Source organism: Ranitomeya variabilis, chromosome 4 (assembly GCF_051348905.1).
Source record: "Ranitomeya variabilis isolate aRanVar5 chromosome 4, aRanVar5.hap1, whole genome shotgun sequence".
NCBI classification, from domain to species: domain Eukaryota; kingdom Metazoa; phylum Chordata; class Amphibia; order Anura; family Dendrobatidae; genus Ranitomeya; species Ranitomeya variabilis.
In genome coordinates this window covers 547,430,409-547,444,230 of record NC_135235.1, presented here as the reverse complement: position 1 = coordinate 547,444,230, position 13,822 = coordinate 547,430,409, and the positions used below count along the sequence as shown (strand labels likewise).

Sequence of the window (13,822 nt, the reverse complement as noted above, 5' to 3'; positions counted from 1 at the left end):
ATGAAACAGTGTCATCAGCAGTGCTAAGTGGGTGTGGTTGGGACGTGGATATGGGTGTGGCTAGTTATGAATGGGTGTGGTCAGAGGCGTGGCCTAAAATTTGCCACGGCGCGCTTCGTGCGCCGCAAACTTTGTCCCTCTTTCCCATCTTCAAAAGTTGGGAGGCATGTTAAAAGTAGTAGGGGCGCAACAAAATAGTTTCGCCTAGGGCGCCGTAATCTCTCGGGCCGGCCCTGATTACTTTATGGACTGGGTACGGGTGTGTGGGCTTAGGAGCTGAGAAAATCGGCATTACACGGTTCTCGTTGACGTCACCGTTTTGACTTTGAAGCAAGTGAAAATTACATTAGCCAGAAATAATTTTCTCTCAAAGCCTGGTTTAAATGGAGGGATGACTGTGGTCTGGGCCTATTCACCATCGTTATCCTGGTTACTCTTCTGCAGGATGGGACTCTGTTAGCTGGAGCTCCGGCTGGCTTCTTTTTTGATGGTAGGTGTTTTCTTTTGCCTGCTCCTCTTGTCACCTTGTACACACATTATTCACAAGTCTGCTTTCTAGTTTATAGGGGGATTGACTATTCTTATTGCTTAATTGATGAGATGCTAATTTAAAGTGATTGCCTAATGAGAGCCTACACATTGAATAATCTGCGATCTAATGCTATCCTGTCTGTATACTCTCTTGCTCCCTCCCCTGCCACGGGGCTGTGGTATGATCAGACCATGTCCCTGTACGATCAGACACAACCATTACACAGTACACAGCAGGGGCACATTTATAAGATTATCTCAGCACAGGAACTTTTTTTTTTAAAACACATCCAATTGTGGAAGTTATTATTGTTCAAAGATGTATTTTTTAAAATGTTGATTAACTTTGTTGGTGGGAACTCCTCTTTAAGTGGCATGAACTTCGCCTCTCTTGATGAATTGCCACTTTTTTTTTCGGAGATCACCGCATTGCTCCACTGTGCTTTGATTAATTTAATGAAAGTTGCTTTCGCCTTTATCTTACTTTTTACAATTTTATTTGCACTTATTAAATGTTCCTTGTCCACATTTTATGAATTCAATTTGTTTTTACCCCATGCAGGACTCTTCATGACTGTGCCCCTGTCCTCTATTCAGAACGCTCCCAAGGACACCATACGAAATTTCCACGGCTTGTTCACAGCACCCGAGTTTACGGTTTCAGTAGACGCATATCAAGGTACAAATCAATATCTATGTTGCCGTCGTTTCCATCTAAAAGAATGGTATAAAAAATGAGTGCAGGATTAGATACAGAATAATTCCTAAGTGAGCCCAACCTATACACTGTAAGGAAATCTGCAGGAATCAATGTGATGGAGACGGGGGGAGGGCTGATACTGATTTTGCAAAGGACCCAAGAAATTTCATGATTCTGGTCTGTGTGTATTATGTCCAGTCATTGGTTTTCTCTTTTTCTGACCTTGCAGGTTTCTCAGTTGCTTATGGAGAATTCTCATATGATGATAAACCAGGTAGTGAACTGAAGCCACATGTTGGATGGACTAATCTGTGATGGGAGGCTGCTAATTTATAATCCCAATTTCCTCCAAATTAGCTGAAAACCATCTACTATGAATTTTGCATTTAGATTACTTGAAGTTAGTTTATAAGAGAGGAGAAAAATGCTTATTTTATAATTGCCCCAGTCACATCCATGGGACATTAGTCATTACAGCTCGAGTTTTTTACAGCTTTAGTTTTGCTGCAATACCAGTCCAGACCATAGACATGTGTGGCGCTGTGTCTGAAAACAAAAACTGCAGATCCTTTCTCTACTTACATAAAACTTATTTCAAAGGTTGATACAATCCTAAAGGTTTGCATAAGCAAAGTGTGTCTATCACGAGCTATCCTCTTGTCAGTGCTATGACTTTTTATCTTCCTGGTATTCATCAATCCTGACAGTTTGTCTGGTGCTTTTCAGACCTGGTGATCGGAGTCCCAAACTATCTTGATGTTGGAGCAGTAAGTAAACTTTCAATTACAATCCTTCATCTTTTGTATTGTTTTCTGTTGATGCTAATGAACGTTTTTAGTCAGGTTGACGTTAGGTTGAGCTAACTTTGAAATTGTACTATTCTGTCCATCATGAGCCCCTTCCTGGTATAATGTCCCCCATCCTGTGCCTCTTCCAGTAATAATGTACCCCATCCTGAGCCCCTTCCTCGTATAATGTCCTTTGTCCTGGGCACCTTACTGCAATAATGTCCCCCATACTGGCACCTTCCTGTAATAATGTCCCCCATACTGGCCCCTTCCTGTAATAATGTCCCCCATACTGGCCCCCTCCTGTAATAATATTCTCCATCATGGTATACTGTCCAGCATCCCGTGCAACATTCTGGTATAAAGCCCCCTATCTTCGTACCCCTCCTAGTGTAATGCCCCCCATCCTGGGCTCCTTCCTTGTATAATCCTAGGCTGATCTTCATCCAGAAACTTGCGGCGATGAAGCCAGGGACCAAACATCTGACTTAATTACGCATGCCCACTCAGGCATGCAGAGAGCTAATGAAGATGTCACATGTATGATGGATGTCAATCACGCCCAGGAGGGTGCGATTACAAGATTCGAAGCCAGACTAGTCTGGGGGAATTAGCATCACGCCAGACTAGTCTTAAATGTTCTAATCCAGGAATAGGCTTATTTAATGTCATGGTGGCAGTTAAGTAGCTGTAGGCGAGCTGACAGGGTCCCTGTTGTCCAGGACCTTGATATTGACATCCTGCCTGTAGGATAGACTTTTGGGCTCCAACTCCTGACATCCTCATGATCAGATAGATGGCTTAGGCTGGTTTCACACTTGCGTTGGGCCGAGCGGCGGAGGGCTGCGTAGTTCCTCCATTAAGACCCGCCCACTGCCGCACTTCTTCCATTCAGCTCCACCTACGTCGGCATGCGTCCTGCGTACCTATCTTAAACATTGGGTGCACAGGCCATGTGGATGTATGCGGATGTATGCGCATTTTATTGCGGTCAGCGCAGCGTCAAAATGACGCATGCAGAGGCATCCGCATATATTTGCACGGCCTGCGCACCCAATGTTAAAGATAGGTACGCAGGATGCATGCCGACGTAGGCGGAGCTGAATGGAGAAGGTGTGACAGTGGGCGGGGCTTAGCTGAGGAACTACGCAGCCCCCCCGCAGCTCTGCCCTACGCAGGTGTGAAATTAGCCTTCAGTGGCTCAGGGATCCATCTCATCTTCATTGTTTAACAGCCGTGTGTATGCATATTCTACAGTACTGTCTGTGCCTGATACTGCAGATCTTTGTAACTCAGTCAAATTCAAGTGAATGGTATGGAGCTGCAGTATCGGGTGAAGCGATGGCCGAGAGACCACCACTGTGCAGGAAGACTACTGTACACAATATGAGGTGCAAACAACAAAGGGTAGATTTATTGGGAGGCAAGGAATGAAAGGAACGAGGAAGATGCAAACAGGGGTTTACAATAGCAAAAGACAATGTACATGAGTTATCTTGTCCGTAAAATAGCATGGTGCTCCAACAATTACAGACTCAGAATTTGTCTCACGAGCAACTTTAAACAATACACAAATAACGATGCTACTCTACGTATAACCTCCCTGGCCCTTACTAAACAGGCCACATGGCTGCCGTGTACTGACTACCAAAGCCTACACTAGGCCCTAACAGGTGCATCAAACAGGAACAGACTCACGGTGATGTTGGGGACTCAGGTCCAGTCCCAGGGGGGCCCCCAGCAGTCTATACAGTGGTGCGCACGGCTTTCTGTCAGCTCTGTGAAGCGTGGTCTTCTCCTTGCTTCTGGATCCTAGGGATGCTCCCGGAAACTGTAAGTCCCTTTCTCAGTATCTTCGTGGCTTCACAAACTAGCACAGAACAGCCACCTTTGCTGTAGCCCAGAAAAATCTTGCCAGATTTCACAAGTACACTCTGTCCCAGCCTGGGACCTTTCTTGTAGCAAACAGCACACAGTTCTCTCTAGCAACTTTATCAGCACGAAAAATCCTCTCTGCAGCAGCCTCAGGTCACACACGCTGCTACAGCTCCACACCTGCACTCAGCCAGACTAGTCCATCATGCCGAACCAAAAAACGGAGTATATAGATCCCAATACACATTTTACTTTAAGATATGCAATTTTTATTTATCAAAATAGTAATACTCAAATGAGTCAATAATACAAATACATCTATTACAGGATAAGTGAAGGAGGAACCAGATGACAATGGCGGAGCTGGCAGAGAACCTATCACATCACGGGGAATGCTGGCATAAGTACATAGTGAAAGGGCACTTACATAGCAGTTATTCAAAACATGAGAAAAAAGTGCAATAGTGCAAAAACCTATATCTCCAGTTAAAGTGCCACAGTGCGCCGTAGGCTGAACAGCTCATACTAACAATAGCAGCTTACCCATCAAGTCCGGATGTCTCACCCCGCTCCACACACCGCCCCTTGACGCACTTTTCGCAATTTGTATTTCAAAAGTCCATCATGCCGACTAATGCAGGGGGAAGCAGAACATTCCATCACCCCAGACAAGGGGGTGCAGCCTCTTAAAGTGACAGCGTGTTCCTTACTGTCCATAACAGCACCACCCTCTTACATGCCTCCCTTCTTAATGATGGTCGTCCTCGGCCATCACAGCATCAGGGTCAAAGTGTAATGGAGGAACATTCAATGCGGAAACAGCACCTATAGAGGAGGCAATAAAGTTGCAAAAAACAGACAGAGCACACTGTTCTACATATCGGACTGGTGGAACCCCTGCATTAGACCTCTGGGATCTCCGAAGCTCTTGGCTGTCAGGCAAGGCTTGACTATCTTCCAGAGGAACACTTGTTGCAGGAGACATTGTGAGCTCTTGTCTGGTCTCTTCCTCGCATGGCGGTACTGGTACATCCATGGGATTACCGTCTCTGTGCGGCTGAGGACCCCCTACTGTGTCAGGGACGGTCCACCACTCATCATCGATTTCACCATCAGGCATGACAGATTCAGGAAGTGGAGTGGCGCCAGCCTTCAAGCGACAATGGCGTAGAACAGACCTCAGACCGGCAAGGCCGCAGCATATTTCTGTGAAGTACTCTAGGGGCGGATGCCCCATTCTCAATCTGTACCTTGTAGACAGGGCCGTTAGCATACACTCGCTCGATAACCTTGTACGGCTGTACTTCCTATCTCTCACTTAGTTTTCCCTTAGGGCATTTCTCTCTGACTAATACTCGGTCTCCAGGTTGGAGCGGTAACTCTTGAGTCGGGTTGCGGTCCGTATGTTCTTTTTCTTGCAGTTGCTGACCCGCCAACCGCCGTATCGTTTGCAATCGTTGCTGATGCTCTTTCACCCATGAGGTGACAGTTCGCTCCATCAGCTCCTCTGGCTGTTCCAAATTCAGCTCAATGATCTCTCGTCCAGCTCTTCCAAACAACAGTAGATAGGGGGTATAACCCGTGGTGGAGTGGACCCGATTGTTGTAGGTCCAGACCAATTCTGGCAGATAGTCTGGCCAACACGCCTTCTTATCCTCCTCCAACGTTCTCAGCATTTGAAGTAAGGTTCTGTTGAAGCGTTCACAAGCTCCGTTGCCTTGAGGGTGGTAAGGGGTGGTCCGGGACCGCTCGATGCCATACATGCGATACAATTCTTCCATCACCTTGCCTTGGAAACATGCGCCTTGGTCAGAGTGGATGCGCTTTGGGCACCCATACACCCGGATGAAGTCTTGACAGATGGCTCACGCCGCCGATTCCGCAGTCTGATCTCTGGTCGGAGTGACTACTGCGAACTTAGAGAAATGATCGGTCATCACCAAACAGTATTGCAGCCCCCGGGCCGAGTGTCCCACGAGGAGATAGTCGATCATCAAGACTTCTAGCCGTTCCTTAGTTTGTATGGTCTGGATGGGTGCCCTCTGTTCAGTACTCTTAATGAGGTCACAAACTCGACATTGCCGGCAAACCTCTTCCACCAAAAGCTCCACCCGGGGGCAATACACATACCGCTGTAACCATTGGTAGGTCTTTGTGGGGCCGAAGTGCGCTCCGAATTCGTGGGCTTCTTTAGCTACTTCTTGAGCCATTCTTCCTGGGATGACCACTTGACACCTTACTTCCATATCTTTTGGTTGTTGCCTCTTACGATATAGCACTGACTCCCGCACTTCCAGTCTATCCCACTGGTGCAACACACTTCTCATTTCAGAGTCCAGATCATCTCTCTCTTGTTTGCTAGGCTTCCGCTTTTGCGTTACCCACCATTTCATCTGTCTCAGCCCTTCGTCTTCATCCTGAACGTGTCCCCATTCCTCATTGGTTCTCCCCAGGGACCGGGGTAATGCGCAGGCCTCCCTTCTTGACTGGGCCGCAACCATTGGGGGCTTAAACTTATTAAAGTCTGGGGTTTCCTCCTCTTCGAGTTGCTCATCAAGATCCCCCACTGGAGTCTCCACAGGCACTCTTGACAGCCCATCAGCATTTGCATTTTCGGTAGCAGAGCGATAACGGATGGTAAAGTCGAACTTGGCTAGGCGAGCCATCCACCGTTGTTCTAAGGCCCCCAATTTAGCATTCTCAAGGTGGGCCAGGGGATTATTGTCTGTTTGAACTTGAATCTTGGTTCCTGTCAGGAAGCCTGCAAACTTTTCTGTCATGGCCCACACCAGGGCCAGGAGCTCTAACCGGAAGGAGCTGTAATTGTGAGGGTTTCTTTCGCTGTCTCGCAGGGACCTGCTGGCATACCCGATGACTCTCTCATGTCCATCCTGTATCTGAGAAAGTACTGCACCGAGTCCATGAAGGCTACCATCTGTGTACAACAGGAACGTTTGATCGAAGTCTGCGTAGGCCAAAATCGGGGCCGAAGTAAGGGCATTCTTTATAGCCTGGAAGGCCTCGTCTTGTCCCTGTGCCCAGGGGATGCGCTGGGTCTTTGGCACTCCAGCGGTCCCCCTGAGCAACTCATTGAGAGGACCTGCCACCTTCGTGAAGTCTTTAACAAACCGGCGGTAGTACCCAGCGAGTCCCAGGAAGGCCTGTGTTATGACCCCAATGGCGAGGGTCTCAGAGGAACGTGGAAATCTGCAGAATACAAAAATCCAGCTCATAGGGCAGTGGTAACTGGGTTGACCATATATCTAAAATCCAGCTCATAGGGCAGTGGTAACTGGGTTGACCATATATCTACTCCTAACGCCAACACTAGAAGTAGCCGGGGATCATTCCTACGTTGATTCTAGATGACACGCGCCAGCCGGAGAATCTAGCTACCCCTAGTAGAGGAAAACAAAGACCTTTCTTGCCTCCAGAGAAGGGGACCCCAAAGCTGGATAGAAGCCCCCCACAAATAATGACGGTGAGGTAAGAGGAAATGACAAACACAGAAATGAACCAGGTTTAGCACAGAGAGGCCCGCTTACTGATAGCAGAATAAAGAAAGGTAACTTATATGGTCAACAAAAACCCTATTAAAATCCACACTGGAAATTCAAGAACCCCCGAACCGTCTAACGGTCCGGGGGGAGAACACCAGCCCCCCTAGAGCTTCCAGCAAAGGTCAGGATATAGATTAGGAACAAGCTGGACAAAAATACAAAACCAAAACAAATAGCAAAAAGCAAAAGGCAGACTTAGCTGATATAACTGGAACCAGGATCAGTAGACAAGAGCACAGCAGACTAGCTCTGATAACTACGTTGCCAGGCATTGAACTGAAGGTCCAGGGAGCTTATATAGCAACACCCCTAAGTAACGACCCAGGTGCGGATAAAAGGAATGACAGAAAAACCAGAGTCAAAAAACTAGTAACCACTAGAGGGAGCAAAAAGCAAATTCACAACAGTACCCCCCCCTTAGTGAGGGGTCACCGAACCCTCACCACGACCACCAGGGCGATCAGGATGAGCGGCATGAAAGGCACGAACTAAATCGGCCGCATGAACATCAGAGGCGACCACCCAGGAATTATCCTCCTGACCATAGCCCTTCCACTTGACCAGGTACTGAAGCCTCCGCCTGGAGAGGCGAGAATCCAAGATCTTCTCCACCACGTACTCCAACTCGCCCTCAACCAACACCGGAGCAGGAGGCTCAGCAGAAGGAACTACAGGCACAATGTACCGCCGCAACAAGGACCTATGAAATACATTGTGAATAGCAAACGACACAGGAAGATCCAGACGAAAAGATACAGGATTAAGGATTTCCAATATCTTGTAAGGCCCAATAAAACGAGGTTTAAATTTGGGAGAGGAGACCTTCATAGGAACAAAGCGGGAAGAAAGCCATACCAAATCCCCAACGCGTAGTCGGGGACCCACACCGCGGCGGCGGTTGGCAAAGCGCTGAGCCTTCTCCTGTGACAACTTCAAGTTGTCCACCACATGATTCCAGATCTGCTGCAACCTATCCACCACAGAATCCACCCCAGGACAGTCAGAAGGCTCCACATGACCCGAAGAAAAGCGAGGATGGAAACCAGAGTTGCAGAAAAAAGGCGAAACCAAGGTGGCGGAACTAGCCCGATTATTAAGGGCAAACTCAGCCAACGGCAAGAATGTCACCCAATCGTCCTGATCAGCAGAGACAAAACACCTCAAATAAGCCTCCAAAGTCTGATTGGTTCGCTCCGTCTGTCCATTAGTCTGAGGATGGAAAGCAGACGAAAACGACAAATCAATGCCCATCCTACTACAAAAGGATCGCCAGAACCTGGAAACGAACTGGGATCCTCTGTCTGACACAATATTCTCAGGGATGCCGTGCAAACGAACCACGTTCTGGAAAAACACAGGAACCAGATCGGAAGAGGAAGGCAGCTTAGGCAAAGGAACCAAATGGACCATCTTGGAGAAGCGATCACATATCACCCAGATAACAGACATGCCCTGAGATAGCGGAAGATCAGAAATGAAATCCATGGAGATATGTGTCCAAGGTCTCTTCGGGACAGGCAAGGGCAAGAGCAAACCGCTGGCACGAGAACAGCAAGGCTTAGCTCGAGCACAAGTCCCACAGGACTGCACAAATGACCGCACATCCCTTGACAAGGAAGGCCACCAAAAGGACCTGGCCACCAGATCTCTGGTGCCAAAAATTCCCGGGTGACCTGCCAACACCGAGGAATGAACCTCGGAAATGACTCTGCTGGTCCACTTATCCGGGACAAACAGTCTGTCAGGTGGACAAGACTCAGGCCTATCAGCCTGAAATCTCTGCAACACACGTCGCAGATCCGGAGAAATAGCTGACAAGATAACTCCATCTTTAAGAATACCAACAGGATCAGCGACTCCAGGAGCATCAGGCACAAAGCTCCTAGAAAGAGCATCGGCCTTCACATTCTTTGAACCTGGTAAATACGAGACAACAAAATCAAAGCGGGAGAAAAACAATGACCAGCGGGCCTGTCTCGGATTAAGGCGTTTAGCAGACTCGAGATACATCAGATTTTTGTGATCAGTCAAGACCACCACACGATGCTTAGCACCCTCGAGCCAATGACGCCACTCCTCAAATGCCCATTTCATGGCCAACAACTCCCGATTGCCCACATCATAATTTCGCTCGGCAGGCGAAAACTTCCTAGAGAAAAAGGCACAAGGTTTCATAACAGAGCAACCAGGGCCTCTCTGCGACAAAACGGCCCCTGCCCCAATCTCCGAAGCATCCACCTCAACCTGAAAGGGAAGTGAGACGTCAGGCTGGCACAAAACAGGCGCCGAAGTAAACCGGCGTTTCAACTCCTGGAAAGCCTCCACGGCAGCAGGAGCCCAGTTAGCTACATCGGAGCCCTTCTTGGTCATATCCGTCAAAGGTTTCACAATGCTAGAAAAATTAGCGATAAAACGACGGTAGAAGTTAGCGAAGCCCAAGAACTTCTGAAGACTCTTAACTGACGAGGGCTGAGTCCAATCAAGAATAGCTCGGACCTTGACTGGGTCCATCTCCACAGCAGAAGGGGAAAAAATGAACCCCAAAAAGGGAACCTTCTGTACACCAAAGAGACACTTTGAGCCCTTGACAAACAAAGAATTTTCACGCAAAATTTTAAAGACCAACCTGACCTGCTCCACATGCGAATCCCAATTATCAGAAAAAACCAGAATATCATCCAGATAAACAATCAAAAATTTATCCAGATACTTCCGGAAAATGTCATGCATAAAGGACTGAAAAACTGAAGGCGCATTGGAGAGCCCAAAAGGCATCACCAAGTACTCAAAATGACCTTCGGGCGTATTGAATGCGGTTTTCCATTCATCACCTTGCTTAATGCGCACAAGGTTGTACGCACAACGAAGGTCTATCTTGGTGAACCACTTGGCACCCTTAATCCGGGCAAACAAGTCAGACAACAGCGGTAAAGGATACTGAAATTTGACAGTGATCTTATTTAAAAGCCGATAATCAATACAAGGTCTCAAAGATCCGTCCTTTTTTGCCACAAAAAAGAATCCCGCACCAAGAGGGGAAGAAGACGGACGAATATGTCCTTTCTCCAGAGACTCCTTGATATATGAACGCATAGCGGTATGTTCAGGTACCGACAGATTAAACAGTCTTCCCTTAGGAAATTTACTGCCTGGGATCAAATCTATAGCACAGTCACAGTCCCTATGAGGAGGCAGTGCACTGGACTCAGACTCACTGAAGACATCCTGATAATCAGACAAATACTCCGGAACTTCCGAAGGCGTAGAAGAAGCAATAGACACAGGCAGGGAATCCCCATGAATACCACGACAGCCCCAACTTGAGACTGACATAGCCTTCCAGTCCAGGACTGGATTATGGGTCTGTAACCATGGCAGCCCTAAAACAACCAAATCATGCATTTTATGTAAAACCAGGAAACGTATCACCTCGCGGTGTTCAGGAGTCATGCACATGGTAACCTGTGTCCAATACTGCGGTTTATTTGCTGCCAATGGTGTAGCATCAATACCCCTAAGAGGAATAGGATTTTCTAATGGTTCAAGAGTAAAACCACAGCGCTTAGCAAATGAGAGATCCATGAGACTCAGGGCAGCACCTGAATCTACAAACGCCATGACAGGATAAGATGACAGTGAGCAAATCAAAGTTACAGACAGAATAAATTTAGGTTGCAAATTACCAACGGTGACAGGACTAACAACCTTAGCTATACGTTTAGAGCATGCTGAGATAACATGTGTAGAATCACCACAGTAGTAGCACAAGCCATTCCGGCGTCTATGAATTTTCCGCTCATTTCTAGTCAGGATTCTATCACATTGCATTAAATCAGGTGTCTGTTCAGACAACACCATGAGGGAATTTGCGGTTTTTCTATCACATTGCACCGAATTAGGTGTCTGTTCAGACAACACCATGAGGGAATTTGCGGTTTTGCGCTCCCGCAACCGCCGGTCAATTTGAATAGCCAGTGCCATAGTGTCATTCAGACCTGTGGAAATGGGAAAACCCACCATAACATTCTTAATGGCTTCAGAAAGGCCATTTCTAAAATTAGCTGCCAGTGCACACTCGTTCCAATGTGTCAGCACGGACCATTTCCGAAATTTTTGGCAATACACTTCAGCCTCGTCCTGCCCCTGAGACATAGCCAGCAAGGCCTTTTCTGCCTGAATCTCAAGATTGGGTTCCTCATAAAGTAAACCGAGCGCCAGAAAAAACGCATCAAGATCAGCCAATGCCGGATCTCCTGGCGCCAGCGAAAAAGCCCAATCCTGAGGGTCGCCCCGTAAGAACGAAATCACAATTTTTACTTGCTGAGCAGAATCTCCAGATGAACAGGGTCTCAGGGACAAAAACAATTTACAATTATTCACGAAATTCCTAAACTTAAACCTGTCTCCGGAAAACAGTTCAGGAATCGGTATTTTAGGTTCTGACCTAGGATTTCTGATAACATAGTCTTGTATGCCCTGCACACGAGTAGCCAGCTGGTCCACACTTGTAATCAAGGTCTGGACATTCATGTCTGCAGCAAGCATAGCCACTCTGAGGTAAAGGGGAAGAAGAAAAAAAAAAAAAAAAACTCAGAATCTTCTTTCTTATAATCCCTCTTCTGCAATGCATTAAACATTTAATACTGGCCTGGCAAACTGTTATGACCCCAATGGCGAGGGTCTCAGAGGAACGTGGAAATCTGCAGAATACAAAAATCCAGCTCATAGGGCAGTGGTAACTGGGTTGACCATATATCTAAAATCCAGCTCATAGGGCAGTGGTAACTGGGTTGACCATATATCTACTCCTAACGCCAACACTAGAAGTAGCCGGGGATCATTCCTACGTTGATTCTAAATGACACGCGCCAGCCGGAGAATCTAGCTACCCCTAGTAGAGGAAAACAAAGACCTTTCTTGCCTCCAGAGAAGGGGACCCCAAAGCTGGATAGAAGCCCCCCACAAATAATGACGGTGAGGTAAGAGGAAATGACAAACACAGAAATGAACCAGGTTTAGCACAGAGAGGCCCGCTTACTGATAGCAGAATAAAGAAAGGTAACTTATATGGTCAACAAAAACCCTATTAAAATCCACACTGGAAATTCAAGAACCCCCGAACCGTCTAACGGTCCGGGGGGAGAACACCAGCCCCCCTAGAGCTTCCAGCAAAGGTCAGGATATAGATTAGGAACAAGCTGGACAAAAATACAAAACCAAAACAAATAGCAAAAAGCAAAAGGCAGACTTAGCTGATATAACTGGAACCAGGATCAGTAGACAAGAGCACAGCAGACTAGCTCTGATAACTACGTTGCCAGGCATTGAACTGAAGGTCCAGGGAGCTTATATAGCAACACCCCTAAGTAACGACCCAGGTGCGGATAAAAGGAATGACAGAAAAACCAGAGTCAAAAAACTAGTAACCACTAGAGGGAGCAAAAAGCAAATTCACAACAGGCCTGGAGTTCGCTCACTGTTCGAGGGACTGGCCACTTCTGGATAGCAGCCACTTTTTCTGGCGAGGGTAGAACTCCATCTTGTGACACTATGTGGCCTAGGTACTCGATCTCTCTCTTGAAGAGGTGGCACTTTTTTGGCTTCACCTTCAGGTTATGGGCCCGCAGTCTTCCGAGTACCTGTCCAAGCCGGGCAAGGTGTTCTTCGAATGAGGCTGAAAACACAATGATGTCATCCAGATAGATCAGGGTAGCCTCAAAATTTAAATATCCCAAACACTTTTCCATCAGCCGTTGAAAGGTACCTGGAGCATTGGAGAGCCCGAAGGGCATCCGGTTAAACTCGAACAGCCCCATAGGGAGGATGAAGGCGGTTTTCTCTCTGTCTTTCTCTGCCACGGCCACTTGCCAGTATCTGCTTGCTAGGTCCAGGGTGGAGAAGTACTTGGCTTTCCCCAACGCTGTCAAGGATTCCTCGATGCGGGGCAACGGATACGAGTCTCGAACAGTGCAGGCATTGAGTTTCCTGTAATCTACACAGAACCGGATGGTCCCATCCTTTTTCTTGACGAGCCCCACCGGGGCGGCCCAAAGGCTCTGACTACTCTGCACCACTCCTGAATCCAGCATCTGCCTCTTGATACATCTTGGGCGGGATCTGCTGGTATCGTTCTCGAATTGGACGAGCTTCCCCAGTCGGTATCCCATGCGTGATGGCTTCAGTACAGCCGAAATCCTCGGCGTGACGGGCGAATGCGGCCTGATTTTCCCACAGCATAGTTTCTATTGCTTGCACATGCTCAGGGCCCATAGCCTTCACATCCACTTCCATTTGATCAAGGATGACCCGTCCACTCCACTCCGGGGATGGTGTCTCTTCGTCCCCCACAGCAACCGCTAGGGTCCACC

The 13,822-nt window shown here is 47.6% G+C and overlaps 1 protein-coding gene across 1 annotated transcript in view; it reads left to right on the top strand.

Annotated features, from left to right (window-relative positions):
* Window positions 1-13,822, top strand: part of ITGA2B (integrin subunit alpha 2b) — a 107,585-nt gene that overhangs the window by 40,982 nt on the left and 52,781 nt on the right. The window contains exons 7-10 of the mRNA XM_077252590.1: window positions 445-490; window positions 1,094-1,210; window positions 1,461-1,505; window positions 1,958-1,998. Of these exons, the coding sequence (XP_077108705.1) occupies window positions 445-490; window positions 1,094-1,210; window positions 1,461-1,505; window positions 1,958-1,998 (249 nt within the window). The remainder of the gene's footprint in view (window positions 1-444; window positions 491-1,093; window positions 1,211-1,460; window positions 1,506-1,957; window positions 1,999-13,822) is intronic.